We start from the raw sequence: 15,638 nt of genomic DNA, 5'->3' as shown, positions 1-15,638 counted from the left end.
CGCGCTGCAGCCGTCAAGCCGTGCGTAAAGACGCACGCACGGCCGCCGCCTCGGCTCCTCCACAATAAAACCACCCAGCAAGAAACCGCCCATTTCGTGAGCTTCCTCAAAATAAAAACACTTGGAAGTTTATATGTTAATATCTAAAATTGCTAATTTTGTTCAAAATCTAATCTAATCTGTCGAATGCTTGTAAAACATTGCATGATTACTTTGCCATTTCCTCGCTACTTAGAAAAGAATCACTTTTCCAAGACTAAAATACCGCATTGTTGTCATTATTATTATGGGAAGTTTCAGAGAAAGAGTGTTTTATCACGTTTCCAAAAATGGAGACAAATCCATGCAAAAACAAAAACACCCTCATGCCACATTAACGATGACAGCACTTCATTAATCAGATTTTCTTTTTCGAAAATTGTTTAAAAAAAAAAAATTTTGTTGTTTTTTTATTGGTTTTGAAGATTTTCAGTATATTTTAGTTATTTTATTTTATTTTTTTTCAAAGAGCCAGATTTGGCACTTGAGCCACAGGTTGAAGCAGATCTATTTAAAGGCGTCTCTCTTTGGCTGGTTTTATTGTGAAGGACTCCTCCTGTGACCCCCCGGTGTGTGTCTGGGTCTTGACTCTCTCTCTCTCTCTCTCTCTCTCTCTCTCTCTCTCTCTCTCTCTCTCTCTCTCTCTCTCTCAGGTCTCTGATCAGCCTCCAGCTGGCAGCAGAGGTCCACGCCCCGCTGAGCCGAGCCCACCTTCACTCATCGACTGATGGGGGTTCGACAGCTGTGAGCGTGGACAGGCTGCCAGGCCTGGAGGACCCCCGGGGTCCCCACGCTGGGACCCCGAGACCTCAGGCCCTGCAGAGTTCAGGCCTCACACGGTGTGTGAACGCTGCTGGTGTGGCCTTGAGAAGGAAACCAGAGACCTGACTAACAGCTCCAGGGACCCCAGATATGACGATAATAAACCGGAAAGCAGCAGATCCACAGATCCACAGATCTTCAGCAGAGTCCTGACACACATCAGGAACCGTCACACATTAAAGAGCTTCATGCTTCGCCTCTGGGAATAAAGACAACAACAAATAAATCATATAGAAGAATCACAACAAAAGAATAGTGTAAAAAATGGTCTCATGATTCAAAGCGGTAAGATTAAAGAAGACTGTGATCACATGGAGTAATAAAATACATATAAAACTAAATAACATTTGATTCGGTTATGGGGATTTTCAGCTAAACGATAGTGCTTTAACACAGTGACTTCCCTCTTAGGATCTGGGGTTCAGGGGCAGACTCCTGCCTACATTTGTTCATTTTATTTTTTCAGAGCAAAAATTGTATAGACATTGATTGTTTTAGTAAAAAAATAAATCAAAAACATAAAACAAACAAGAACAAAAAAAGTCATGAAAAAAACAAAAAACAGTCATGAATGTAACAAATCCATCATAGAACATGACGATTAAGTTGATATTTTCTGATAAATCTATTAACATTTCTCCTCAGTGGCTCAAATGTTTAGTTTCAGAGTGGTTCAGTTCGTCCTAACTGTAAAACCTGCAGAGATTCATCATGTTCTGGGTCACATGTCGAATCCTGAAAAACAACGTGAAGAGTTCTGTGTTTCTATACGTTCATGACGACACACAACAAACCCCAGTTCACGCAAACGGCGTCGATTAAAACAAGCCTACGTGAACAAAAAGACCAGTCATCCTCCTCCAGCGGCTGCAGCAACGAGCCACGCAGGAGCAAGGATCCCCACACCTGTAGTGTGTGTGTGTGTGTGTGTGTGTGTGTGTGTGTGTGTGTGTGTGTGTGTGTGTGTGTGTGTGTGACGAGGAGCGGAGCCGGAGTGACGCGGGGCTGAGCGCTGATGCCATTGGGCCCAACGCCCACACGGATCATCTCCTGCTTCCGGTGAGCGTTGTGTCGTGGCAGGAGGGACGCTTCCTGCTCGTCCTTTGTCAGAGAGCAGAACCAGATCTCTCTTCAGAAACGACGACGCCTCTGCGAGTCCGCCGCCTCGCTCCCGCGGCGTCTTCCTCCTTAACAGCAGACACAATGTGCAGCACAGCCTCGTCCTCCACAGCAGCATCGCTCGCTCGCCGCTTCTCGTCTCCCTGCTGCTGCTCAAGGTAACTGAGTGAGTCAGTCAGCGGCTCCAGTTCACATTTCCACACTAAGCATTTAGCGGACGCTACTGTTTACTGCCCCATGCTGTGAAGGTAACAGGATAAAACACTCAGGGTCCTGTCAGCCTCCACTCAGTGTTTCATAACATCCAGCCATTCAGTTTCTGGGGAAGGGTTTCACTGTCTCTTCATCTTTTCCACCTTCAGGTCTTTAAAAGCATCGTGATAACACTTCTCCAGGGCTTTGCAGTTCCTCTGAGTTCCGTATCAAAACGCAGCGCGGCGTTGACCCCGGTGACCCTCCAGCAGTCCGGTGTAGGCCCGACCCGCCTCTCTGCTGGCACCGTGCAACTGACGCCGGGGAGAAACTTCAGGCTTTAGTGCTGGAACAAGAAAATCAATGCCAGCGCTGCAATTAAACTTTACAGCAGGAGCATCAGTCACTGAGAGGCTCCCGTCGCCGACTGGAAAGGATCCAAATCCTGAAGGACGAACGGAGAAAAACTGTGATTCCAGTATAATCCATTAAAAAGGAATTTCACAAACAGAACAAGCAATGCATGGTTGTACTTCCACCACACGGGAACACAGCTCAGATTTTCTACGCCAAATTGTTTTGATGGAAAAACACACTGAAGCAAACAGAATCTGGCATGTATGTAAATTAAAAAAAACCTGGTAAAATACAAGAGAAAATCACATAACGATGGCAGATAAGAATAAATGAGCTGTTCATCTTTTATACTGGTAGAAAATTGCACTTTGTTCAAACTGGTCTTGGATGTCGAACAGCATGACAAAGTTCATGACAGGTCTGATTCAGGAAGACACAAAACCAGGCGCACATATAGAGCAGGAGGATTTAGAGTAAAGTCACCTTGAGCAGCTTTATTGATTTACAGTGAATCGTTGCTGAAGTGTGTAGGAAAAAAAAAATCAGCTCAACGTAAAATGTTTTAAAAAAAGATGACAAGTACAAAATACAGATGTTCTTTTGAAACACGTCCTTGTTTTCCACCCGAACACTAATCCAGACATGTATTTGGTAACTGGTTTTGAGCCGCTGCTCCTTCACCATCAGCTGCTGAACTGCTGATAGTCTGTTCTGTGTTTCTGCTGTGCAGAAAACCGTTCTGGACTTTTCTGTTTCTGGTAAATCTGCAGCCTTGTGTTTGAATAATCCGAGGCGGACCTGGAAAATCGAGGTCCGCGTGAGGCTTGCTGCGTCAGACGCTTTCCTCGTCTCCCAGCGTCCCCGGGGCCGACGGGTCCTCCAGCAGCTGAACCCGTCCACCACTCAACACCGTTTGCACGCTCTGCCTGGAGATAACGATTTCATCTTCTGGGTGATATGAGGTGAAGAAGTCATACAATAGGAACTTGCAGCGTTACCATGGCGACAGACTGCCGTTGCTGATGCTGGACAGTCTAAGATGCAGCAGTAGTATTCTAAATAAGTGGCTGTTCAGATGGAAATATACCATCATTCTACTGCAGTTTTCAACAAGGATCCTCCACGAAATCAATTCACCCCCTTCATTTAGCTTTTAATAACAGCTCCCCTGACACTTCATAAATCCTCTTTCTTTAATTACGCTGCTTGAGATCATTTGAATAGTAGATTTGACTGGAGCTCGAAAGCAACTTGAACAGAATGTAGAAATATCTTGAGAGACAATAAACCGGGATGGACGAGGAACACTGAGTTCCTGCAACACCTGCCGCACTATGCTGTAATGAAGAGTCCAATCCTCTGAGCTGGTGCATGCTGGGACAGCAAGCTGGAGGTGGCCAACTCCGATAAACTCACCAGAAAGTCCAGAGACAGGGTGGAGGTGGAGATGGACTCTGTACAGATGGTGTCAGAGAGGAGGATCTGGTCCAAACTGAGGTCCATCCCGAATAAAGTCTCTCAGGCCTCTATGAACATTGAAAAAAAAGACAAAAAAACAGACACGCAGACAAAAACAGACAAAATTCTAAGAGGCACAAACAGGAAATCAGGGAATGTACACAGTGCTGAAAGGCAGCAGGTGTGAAAGTGAGGAGTTGCGTCCACACAGGGAATGTTCAGTCTGTTGATGTGCGACTCTGCAGTAACCACAGCGTCTATTGTCTGTTTGTGAGGCACTGACTGAAGGTCAGAGGTCACAGTCCTGACAGCTTGGGGGAAGAAGCTCCTCCTCTGCTTTCCCCTTGATGAGGCGAAGGCATCATCAGCTACTGATACCGGGTCCTGGTGAGCCTGAGTGGGGTGGAGTTCCTCTGACGCCCCCTCCCAAAGTCCACCATCAACTCCTTCATGGTCATTAGCAGGTTGTTGTCCTTTCACCACGTATTTAGGCTTTCAGCCTCAAGTATTGATATTTAATATCAATTATTTAATTTCAGTCTTATATCATTTGATATTTGATATTCTATTTATTCTGTGTGACTCAACACTACAAAAATAATTTATCTGGAATTATTAAAACATTTATATTCTGTTTATCCAGTTCTATTTTATTTTGAATAAATAAACTAAGAAATTAATGAATTAATTTAAAAAATTGTTCTTCTTTTGGCTAGCTGAAATTATTGATTCATTTTTTGAATTTCAATATAATTTAATTCATTTTGAAATCAAAGACATGAAGCGGGATCTCGTTTAAGACTCAACGCCGCCCTCAAGCGGCCAATCTGCAGAATACCACTAACCGATACCCAGAATGCAATGCCACAAAACGGACATGTTCATTATCTTTGTAATGAGGGGGGGGGGTGAAGTTTGAAATATCAAAATGAACATATTACCCCTGTATGTTTTATCTCTAGCGGCTTACTAATTTAAAATTCATCCTTAAAAACATCCCAATTCATCCCTATCGTGCCATTTGTGGTCTGAATCACTGCTCCGCGGTTTCGTGGTCAGCGGTAGACTCTCCTCTGAAATGGTATCTTCCGGGCTGACTCCGGGTTCTTCCTTTTCCTACTGAAGTAGCAGCCATGAGGTAGGAGCGTCTCAGCCGGCTCATGAAAAGTCAACATTTCACTGTAAAAATGCACCTCTGTGGACTGACTTTCACAGTAATAAGACACAAACATTCACTCCCAACTAGCGCATACATTTTATACGCCGATCCAGTGTTAAAACATCACATTAAAAGGCTCTCTTTTGCCACGCGATGTGTCAGACGGGGAGGCCATATTGTTAGCAGAGTTGCTAACAAGCGCTTAGCTTCTCCATTATCATCCGCGACACGCCGAATAGTTTCTATCTTCAGGACGTTAAGACGCAGAGAGACGTGTGTGTGTGTGAGGAAGTGACCGGCTCTGTGTGTGTGCGTCCCGCAGCATGCTCAGGCTCCAGAAGAGGCTGGCCTCCAGCGTCCTGCGCTGCGGGAAGAAGAAGGTCTGGCTGGACCCGAACGAGACCAACGAGATCGCCAACGCCAACTCCCGTAAGTCCAGCAACAGGTCCAGCAACAGGTCCAGCAACAGGTTCTCCAGCAGGTCCTCAGATCAGAGAGACGGTCAGAGCTTGAAGAAAAAAACCCAAGCTCTGGCTGAAAAGTTAAAACTAGCCAGTTCTCTCTGTGATGGTTCTATCAGCTGCAGCCCTCAAATAGAAGTATTAAGTACAATATCTTGAGGAAGATGTTTTGTTCTTGATACAAGTTTGACTTAAATGTGCACAATTGAAGTGCAGCATGTTATACCTTGGTGTTACTTATTGTCAGAATATGTTTAATAAATGTATTGAGTTGTTAGATGTAGACCGCCATGAGACAGATGATTTCACTCTACTGCAGATGTGTTGTTGCAACAGTGTCCAATTAAACCAATTTAAACCCAAATCAACCAGCTAAAACTGAAGGTGGTGTCTTTATGCTTCTTGCCTTAAATCTTGATTTTGCTTTTTACAAGCCATTTATTCCAAACCTGATCAAAACATATAAGACATACACGAATGAGCGCTGCTTGCACGACACTTGTGTGTAAAGTGTCCATATGATAAGAAGACAAATTATTTTGGCACACTTTATTACATTGTAAGGACTCTTAACACATGATTTGAATTTTAAACAAGATATGTTTTTAAAATCTGAGTACAATCTTCCATCCACTGTGTGTCCTCTTTGTTAAGTCTTATTCAAGCTGAATCAACCCTGGATTTAGGTTTTAACCACATTAACGCTGCCTGTTTGTTGTCCACCATCTAATAATCCTGTGCTTCTTGTTTTCAGGCCAGCAGATCCGTAAACTCGTGAAGGATGGTCTTATCATTCGCAAGCCCGTTACGGTTCACTCCCGGGCCCGCTGCCGCAAGAACACGCTGGCCCGCCGCAAGGGCAGACACATGGGAATCGGTACGTGGAAAACTGTAGAAAATAATCAACAGGTGGTTCAAGTTTAAGGTGAAAATTGGCTTTAAATGCCGAGATAAAGGAGAGAAGAGTGAATGTAATTGACTCCTGTGTGCAGGTAAGAGAAAGGGTACAGCCAACGCCCGTATGCCAGAGAAGCTGTGCTGGATGCGCCGCATGAGGATCCTGCGTCGTCTGCTGCGCCGCTACAGGGAGTCCAAGAAGATCGACAGGCACATGTAGGTTCAGGAGCTCACCAGTGACGAGGATCTGTGGGTTTATGCAGTGGATGAGACGATGCAAGAACCTGCAGATGCTGCACCTCAAAAAAAATGTGTCGATCACGCTGATGAAATCAGATTAGTCCAGTTTATCGAGCTGTGTGTGAAGGAACCATGTCCTTATTGAGGTGGAATGTCTTATCACTATATCAGATTAGTATCAGGACAACCGTTTGTACACAGAGTGATGTTTCTTGGCACATTGGCATGATGTGTTTTCATTCCGTTGATCATGCCGCTCTGCTCTGGTTCAGGTACCACAGCCTCTACCTGAGAGCCAAGGGCAACGTGTTCAAGAACAAGCGCATCCTCATGGAGCACATCCACAAGCTGAAGGCCGACAAAGCCCGCAAGAAGCTGCTGGCGTGAGTGTCGATGCTGGAAGGGCTGCTGGACTCCGTCTGCCGGGTGAAAAGTTTCTGACTCTGTGTGTGTGTGTGTGTGTGTGCGTGTGTGTCCCGCAGCGATCAGGCCGAGGCCCGCCGCTCCAAGACGAAGGAGGCCCGCAAGCGCAGAGAGGAGCGTCTCGCCGCCAAGAAGGAGGAGATCATCAAGAACCTCTCCAAGGAGGAGGAGACCACCAAGAAGTAGCGTGGCTCCCTGCGAGCCGCCCGACTCTGCCGCCAATAAAAGTGTACATAAAACACACCCTGCTGCTGCCGTCCTGGACTCATTCGCTCACTGTGGTCGGGGACGGAGTTCTGTCCAGATTCAAACCGTTCGTAGAGGTTTTGAATGTTATTTCTTTCATCCTGCTCAGAGTAGTCCGTTATCAGAGGGAGGATGAAGGTTTCTTCTGTGCTTCACAGAAATTACAGGGAGTTAAATTAGTCTCTTTTTTCCTTCTTAACAGGAAGTGTGTAAGAAAATGACTAATTCAACATAAATACCAAAACTCGGATCTGGTTAAATAGGTGTTTGAACTGTTGAACTTGACTTCAAAACATATGTACTAAACATATTTTAGATTCTAATTTGTTTTTTATGGTAAAAAATAAAATGGGAAATGCTTGAAATATTCCTACTCGGTAATACTGAAAATAGACATCAGTTTACCCAGAAAATCTACTCTTCCATTTCACTTCTGTTATAAAGTCTCTTCGTATTCTTCGATAGTTGGATGACAAACGATGATAAATTAAACACGGGCAGAATAATCAGTGAATATATCCTGACACGACTGGTTCAATGTGGACCAGTTTGCTCCACAAAGGAGTTTCAGTTGAAATGTAAATCAAGTTAATGAGTGTACAGTTAGTATAAAGCAATAACATCAGAAAGATGGACCCGTCTCTCAGATCACTTTGACCTGTATGGATGACACTCAAATGAGCTGCACTCCCCTTTATCTATAAAAACAAATACAGCTGATCTAAAGTCCTGCACATGAATAGACATAAGGAAATAAACGCACAAAGTGCGAGCAATAAAACAGTATAACACGATAGAGGTGACCATAAAAAACAGTAGTCTCACTCTGGGATCGAAGTTGAGCAACAGATATGGATTCATAAGTACTTGTAAGAACTAACAAAGAAGCTGATCAGTTGACCCTGAGGCACCAAGCTGGAGTGTAGTTCAGAGCGGTGAGGCCATTCAGAGACTTGAACGCAAATGAAAGAATCTTAAAAATCAATTTTGAAACATCCAGGCAGCCAGTGGAGAAAAGCCGGAACAGGAGTTTCAGAGTGTGCTGTCCGTTACGTGATCCAGTCAGAGGTCTGCACCAGCTGAACACGCGTTGGCTGATTGACTCCAAGATAAAGACAATTACTGTAAACGGGCCAAGAGGTAATCAAGCCATAAATTACACTTTCAAAGTGTTCAAAGTGCAAGAATGTCCCATAGCTGTGACAACTCTCTGGAAGAAACAACGAAACCAACGTGATCTGATGTAACAGAAGAGAGAAGTTTCACCACTGAGAAGCTGGAATCAGGATATTTTCCAGCAAGTCTGAAACTATCAACAAGTTCAGACTGTGGGGAGATCTTTAATACGTTGATTTTGCATGTTATCTGTTGTATTTCAGTGCCTCCTAACCCCAACTGGTGCAGAAGAAAGCTTACCATCATTTCAGCCATCTTTTTTTTAAACAGTGTTTTTTTTTAAAATATTTTCAACATAAACAACATACAGCAAAACAAGAGAATCAAAACTAAACCGAACAAAGCAGGGCTCACATGTCAAAGCATTATTGCAACATCAGCGCAGTCCATCCCAATGCAAACATTCAAAGACAGAGGTAAGGCAGATAGCGTCCACTGTCCAGAAACTTCTTCAAATCGGGCAAGGTGCTCCAAGAAAGGCTGCCAGACGCTGGGAGACTGATCAAGACTTCCCATCATGTCATATGGGATCTTTTCCATGTGTAGTACAGTGACGAGGTTAGTGAGCGCTCAGGTCTTGAACTGAGGCACGACGTCCAGCTCCCACAGGTTTAATATAACCCTCTTACCAGTAATCCTTCCACACATTACAGCACTTTGCACTGAGGAACCGTGATTTTGTAAAGATGACGAATTACCAAATAATGCTATCAGGCTGAAGATCACAGCCACACATTCCAGAAAACCAGTTAAATATCTCACACCAGAAATCATACAACCGTGGACATGTCCAGGAAAGGTGATTTACACCGACCACATACGGAAGGAAAACTCCTGTGAAGTTTAACTTTAGAATAAGGAAGTCTTTATGTTACTTCGTAATAAATTAACTGGTGCATAGTATTAGTGGAACATGATTGGAGTCTGCTGAGGCTTTCCTACCAAGCGTCCATCAGTGAAATGTATCCCAAGATCCTCCTCTCAGGCTCTTTTCAAATGGAGTGTAGCAAAATTAACTGTTTCAGGGAACACCTTTACAAAGTTTGAAATGATTATTTAGGAGAACGGTGGACCCAGAAAAAGTTTGTAAATCATTATTGTATTCAGGAAGAGTTTCACATTTTGGCACACAATGACGGATATGATTCCTAATTTGCAAATACCGAAAAAAGTGAGTAGTAAGGGGGGAGAACTTGTTCTGATGTTGAGTAAATGAGGCGAATTGTTTCTGAGTACAAAGATCCTTTAAGTCTCCAAGTGTCAAATGTTATATCTGAGAGGGGTGGAAGGAATGCATGCTTACGACACACTGGGGTGTGAACAAAGGTGACTGGCGGTTCACACCTCTTCCTTATTTGAATCCATACTTTCAAAAAGGGTTTACAACTGCGGTTGTGTAATTTCATTGCTGCAGGTACACCACGTGGTGAAAAACCCCTCTCTCAGCTTCTGCAAATGTAAATCCTGTTAGCTTTGAAGTTCCAGATAAAAGGCATAATCTTATGATTTGAAAAATGATTTAGATATGAAAATGTAGGAAGGGCGACCATTTTAACTGCGCTTATTAGGAACATCATAGAGAGAGGGAGGGTACAACATTTCTCAATGCTCACCTTTAATTGCTACACTTTTCAAGAAGATTATATTTAAATAGTAATTCAGGATCTTTTGGGAGCTGTACACCAAGATAATTCCATTTTTCAGTAACTTTAAAAGGGAGACAGAGTTGTAAGGACAAAGCCACTTTGATATGGATTATGGAAGTTATATGTTTGTTCAACTGATTTGCAAGTACTTTTGTGAAAAATTTCATGTCAGAATTCAATAATGCTACGGGTCGATAAGATGAGGGTTGAGTCTCATCTCTGCCATGGCAGAGTGGAGGGAGACGTATGAGCTTCAAATGTGTGTGTGAACATTCTCTAAAAAGAGAGGAACCAGCCTGTCAAAGTACTTTTACTTAAAGCTAGGGTAGACGATGTTGTCCAAAAGCACTTTTAGTCATACTGAGTGAAATGCTCCTCGCTCCCTGGGAGAAGTCAATACATTATGTGGACGGAAAAAAGTGCGGAAAAAATCTGACGACTGTAGCGGCCACAGGAGTGTAAAAACTCTGACCAATCGTATCGCGCGGACCGCTCTTAAAGAAACCAATCAAATCCCTTCGCCGTTCTACCAGCCCCCTGCGCGTTCATTTCAATGGCGTGCACTGGCCCTGGTTCAGTGTGCGCGCGTTGCCAAGGCGCTCTTGCCGCTCGCGGCTCGCGTGAAAAATAGAAGGAAGCGGAGCGGCGCGCTGCGCTCCTATGCGCGTGGTGTGCAGCAGTCAGAAAGGTTAATAACATTGGAGGCGATCACAAAGTCCGTGCGCATGGCGCTTCCGCGCGCGCTTCCGCATCCAGTGCGTTCGCTCCCAACGGGAGCTCCTCCAATGGGGTGGGAGCTGGGCGGAGCCTTGGGGAGATGCTACATTCGTGCTACATGCTAGTTTTCCAAGATCATCGACCATAGCTATCACGAAACAATCCAGGCCTGCTGCCTTGCAATTAGAAAGTGATTAAAAAAAAATTCTTGAATGGCCCTAAAAAAATTTGATGTAAAAAAAAAAAAAAAAAAAAAAATATATATATATATATATATATATATATATATATATATATATATATATATATATATATATATATATATATATTACAAATTCATTTTCTCCATAAAGCGGTTAAAATATGATTTTAAATGAATAATCATTTAACCGTTCTTTATTTACTTAAATATGAGCCATCAGGAGCTTCTTTCGCTCGGTGGCTTCATGGCTTCATCTGCTACCAGCTGAAGACTCTCCTCACATCTGGGTCTTCTGTCGCTGTTCTCAGTGAAACCAAACTCCAGATAAAGTTTTACTGGTTTAGACTCGGCACCACTTGGTCAAGAGGCTTATTTAAATATGTTTCCATCATCACTAGCCGGAAACTCTGAGTAGAAGCAGGAGCTGTATGTGATGCAAGTAATGGATCACAGATTCAGTGATATGTATCATGTCAGAGTGTTTATTGGTCCACAGCTGGGGGAGTATTTAGTTTTCTTGTTGGTGCATTGCTACCTAAATGTAGACATACAGTTGTTTTTTGTAAATGGATAAAGCAAGGTTATTCATTTATTATTAGACACTGTTACTCTGCAAACCTTCATTTGCAGTTGTACTGTACCAAAAAAGCAAACTGAAATCGAATGTCACGTCCTACACGGCTGTTGCTCACAGGTGTAACAGTTATTGAATGGCCTTTGGCCCATTCCTGCTCGTGTGAGAGCATGCAGGTCGACCAGGACCAGGAAGTAAGTAAGTAAAATTTATTTATATAGCGCTTTTTACAGACCAGGAGTCACAAAGTGCTTCATAACAAAAACAAGGTATAAAGATAAAAGAACATTCAAAAGAACATGTAACGTAAAGATAAGGGATTTGTAGACATGGCTCCGAAATAAAGCGAGTGTTGGAAACCGTATAATCAGTATATGGTACCACCAAGACACACCGTGTCAGTGGGTCTGAAATGCCTTCTGGAACAGATGTGTTTTTAGATGTTTTTTGAAGGCCTCCACGGAGTCCAGGGAGCAGGAACAGGGTTTAGTTCTCCTTGATGTGAGTCAGTCGGTTCACCAGGCCTTATCGCGATGGAGACAGACAGTCATAAATAAACGTTACTGATCAATATCCAGGAGAAAGCTTCAAAAAGGAAAGGCAGCTATAACTTCAATGGAATACAGTTAATCTTAAAATCAAAATTCATGATGAACTTAATGGGATACTGTAGTTCAGTTAAAGGGGTCAAGTTCTTGAACAGTTTAAGGATGGTCTCAAAAGAAGCAAATTCCCATGCAATATTTTTAAAAGTGATCAAAACCAGCATGTTGATCAAATACACAAAAATGTAACTGAAGTATGATGTGGTAGGAATTCTGTAATGTTAGGAAGAGCAGCTGCCCAAACCTCTCAGGTTCAACAGCCATTTATTTCTCTGAATGCTATCTGATTGTGGAACATAAAGGAGAAGATGATATAAGTTCACACCTTTTCATGTTGGAAACTTCTGTTTTGTTTTGTTTGGATTGTAATTGTTGTTCTTACATTGCACTGAGTTGTTTTCTTTTTTCTTTTCTCTTGCCAATTAATGAAATAAATGTAATAATACAGTAATAGGAGGAGGAGACACCTGCATCAGACAAGGAGGAGGAGAAGTAGAAGGAGGAGGGCAGTGCTTCAAGGAAGCAGAAGAAAGGCAAGAGGTAAAGCATTTACAGTCTTTATTGAGTGCAAGATAGGCGGAGAACTCTGTAGTGTCAGGCAAAGGAGTCTCAGGAGGATGATTGTGGAGTGAAAACAGACACTGGATCCTGAGTCAGGGTGAGAAAGAGCGGACAGAAAAACATGGCGCTACATGTACTAAACCTGCTCTTCTCTCTGCTCGTCATCTTCTTTTTGGGGAGTATGCTGACCACGCTTAACTGGTACATCTTTAACAGCGAGTAAGTATATGAATTCACACTCACACACACGCGCACGCACGCACACGCACGCACGCAGAGAGAGTTGTGTAAGGACATGTAGAACATGGTATTGTAGCCTGCTGATTAGGCACTTATTGTACTGGTTTACAAGAGACTTTCAATTTCTCTTTAATACCGATTAAAAGTTAATTCTGCTTTAAAATGACCATGTAAACACTTATTCCATACATCATTCCATTACTTCTGGATTAAGTGACTGGTTTATTCTCACTTTAAAAACCCTGTTAACTAAAAAAAAAAAAAAAGCTCGTTCTGCGCATGCGTTCCCTTGTGACGCTGCGACATTCCAAGATGGCGACCAACGGCAAAACACTAGTCTGGAGACGATTTATTTAACGTGAGCATTTTGAAAGACATTTACATAAAGAAAACAGCAGATAGACTGGAGCATAAAACTGGACGTTTTTAAAGCTGTAGCATCAAAATTAATTGAAAGAGAGAGAGAAAAAAACTCAGGCACTTCGGGCTTGTTTACTTCCGGTATCGGTCATTACGTCACGTCCGCCGCTGTTCAATCATAACCACCAGCATAAAAATGTATTAATTTTTTAAAAAAGCGGACTTCATGCTTCCTGTTTCCCATTTAAACACGAAGGATATTAAATGTAATTTCCAATTACTGAATTGGGAATAAATTAATTCCTAATTAAATCCACCATCTCACCACGGCCACTGACAGGACTCCTGCCGTGGTGGCAGTGACACACAGTAATAAAGAAAAACAATAAGCTTCTAAATATAGCAGGGCTGTCAGCGTTAAGCATGGTTAACTGATGAAAGGCCACGAAAAGATAAAAATGTTTTAATCCCACCAAATATTAAAATACTAAAAATAATCTGCTTACAGCCCCACTAACTAGTTATTAAATGATATTCATTCAATGACTCAGATCAATTGTTTTGATGATGATGATTGACTGACGAAAGATGGTAAAATTAAACCATGATGCTGTCGTTACGAATGTAGTTTTTGGAGAAAGAAAAATCAAAACAGAACAGTTAGATAAAACCTTTTTTTTTTTTTCAAAGTTAAATATGAGAGGATGTTCAAACTGAACAGCAGCAATTATCCCAACACACACGTCAGACTGAATCACTTGTAACTGCAGAAACTGCACCATGCCATCCCACAGATAACACACATCACAACGTCATAACTGTCTGATGGACGTTCATGCATATTAAGACCTCAGTGTCTTTTTTTTTGGGAAAATATGTTTTATTGGTTTTTTACAATTATCAAGTTGAGGAACTCTATAAGTTCCTTGGGCTCCTTACATGCACATCGCTGGTGTCACTGCTGAGCACTGCAGATTACTTGAAACAGAACACTACATTACATCCGTGCCATTTCCAGCTACAGCGATGGCGAGGGACTGTTTCAAGCTTTTTTCTTTTTGTTTTTTACCTCTTATGTTACATTTGCACTATTTGGAACTCTGGGAACAGTTACTTTAGACTTCGGGTATGCAAAGCACTGGTGGAACTCTCTGTATAATTTTACACTTAGTTTGGCTATAAATATACATGCTTTTTATTGAAAACAGTTGTATGAGTATTACTTTATTTCAGTTTTACATTTATATGTTCCTATTTGCAACCTATATTTACTTTTTTCAAGTTCCAAAACAGTTGGAATAAATAGTACATTTTTTTTCAATTCAAATTTAATGATTTCTGTGTATTTTGGGCCCAGTGTGTTAATGAAGTAGGTTAAAATGAAAAAAATAATTATCAGATCATATAGATGAGGTTGTGGTGAAAAAAAAAACATACCAAGCAACATTTTTTTATGTGGTATAAAGGCAAAATCAAAAGTACTGAAAAACGGCCAAAATAGGCTCAGACTCCAGAGGGTTATTATTACCGCCAACATTGCTGTGTATGGTCATAGTAGTCACATACAGCATGCTTAAGTATTTAGTACCTCTTTAAAAGGTAAAGGAAGCATTTCATGTCCATAAGATACGTGATTATAAATAATGTTAATGAGATTACTGTATAATATACCCCCATCAAGAAAAAAATAGCTTTTTAATTGAAAAAAGAAAACAAAAACAAAAACAAAAACAAAAAAAACAAGCCCCTAACCCAAAAATGAGTTATCCTCTGAAAAACAACCCAAAAATGATACATAACCTTGAAAACCCAGAAATTGGGTTAAAATAATAGCCCTATAACCCAGAAAATGGGTTACTCTTTATAGAAATAACCCAAAAATTTCACTTAACACTAGCAACACATAAATTGGGTTACCAAAATAACTCAACATTTTTTAGTGTGATGAGAAAGAAAAGAAAAGAGTTAAAAGAAAAAAAAAAGAAACACAAACAAAGAACAAGCCAACGACTAAGTAAATGAAGAAAGAAAAAAAGGTGGGGGTAGTTCACTGCTGTTTATGTGACTTTCAACACATTCCAGTGGCGGACCGTGCATTTCACACTAAGGCCTTCAGAACAGATCCGCCTGAACCAATCCACCTC

The 15,638-nt window shown here is 41.9% G+C and overlaps 1 protein-coding gene across 1 annotated transcript; it reads left to right on the top strand.

Annotated features, from left to right (window-relative positions):
• Positions 1–5,049: 5,049 nt before the first annotated feature.
• On the top strand, positions 5,050–7,410 carry LOC115387611 (60S ribosomal protein L19). The gene is made up of 6 exons (XM_030090396.1): positions 5,050–5,125; positions 5,469–5,575; positions 6,362–6,484; positions 6,600–6,720; positions 7,017–7,127; positions 7,227–7,410. Exons 1-6 carry the CDS (start codon positions 5,121–5,123, stop codon positions 7,351–7,353), a joined length of 594 nt encoding a protein of 197 aa, XP_029946256.1. The 5' UTR covers positions 5,050–5,120; the 3' UTR covers positions 7,354–7,410.
• Positions 7,411–15,638: the final 8,228 nt, after the last annotated feature.

The sequence above is a fragment of the Salarias fasciatus genome, chromosome 4 (assembly GCF_902148845.1).
Source record: "Salarias fasciatus chromosome 4, fSalaFa1.1, whole genome shotgun sequence".
Lineage (NCBI taxonomy): Eukaryota > Metazoa > Chordata > Actinopteri > Blenniiformes > Blenniidae > Salarias > Salarias fasciatus.
This window is presented reverse-complemented; position numbering and strand designations above follow the sequence as displayed.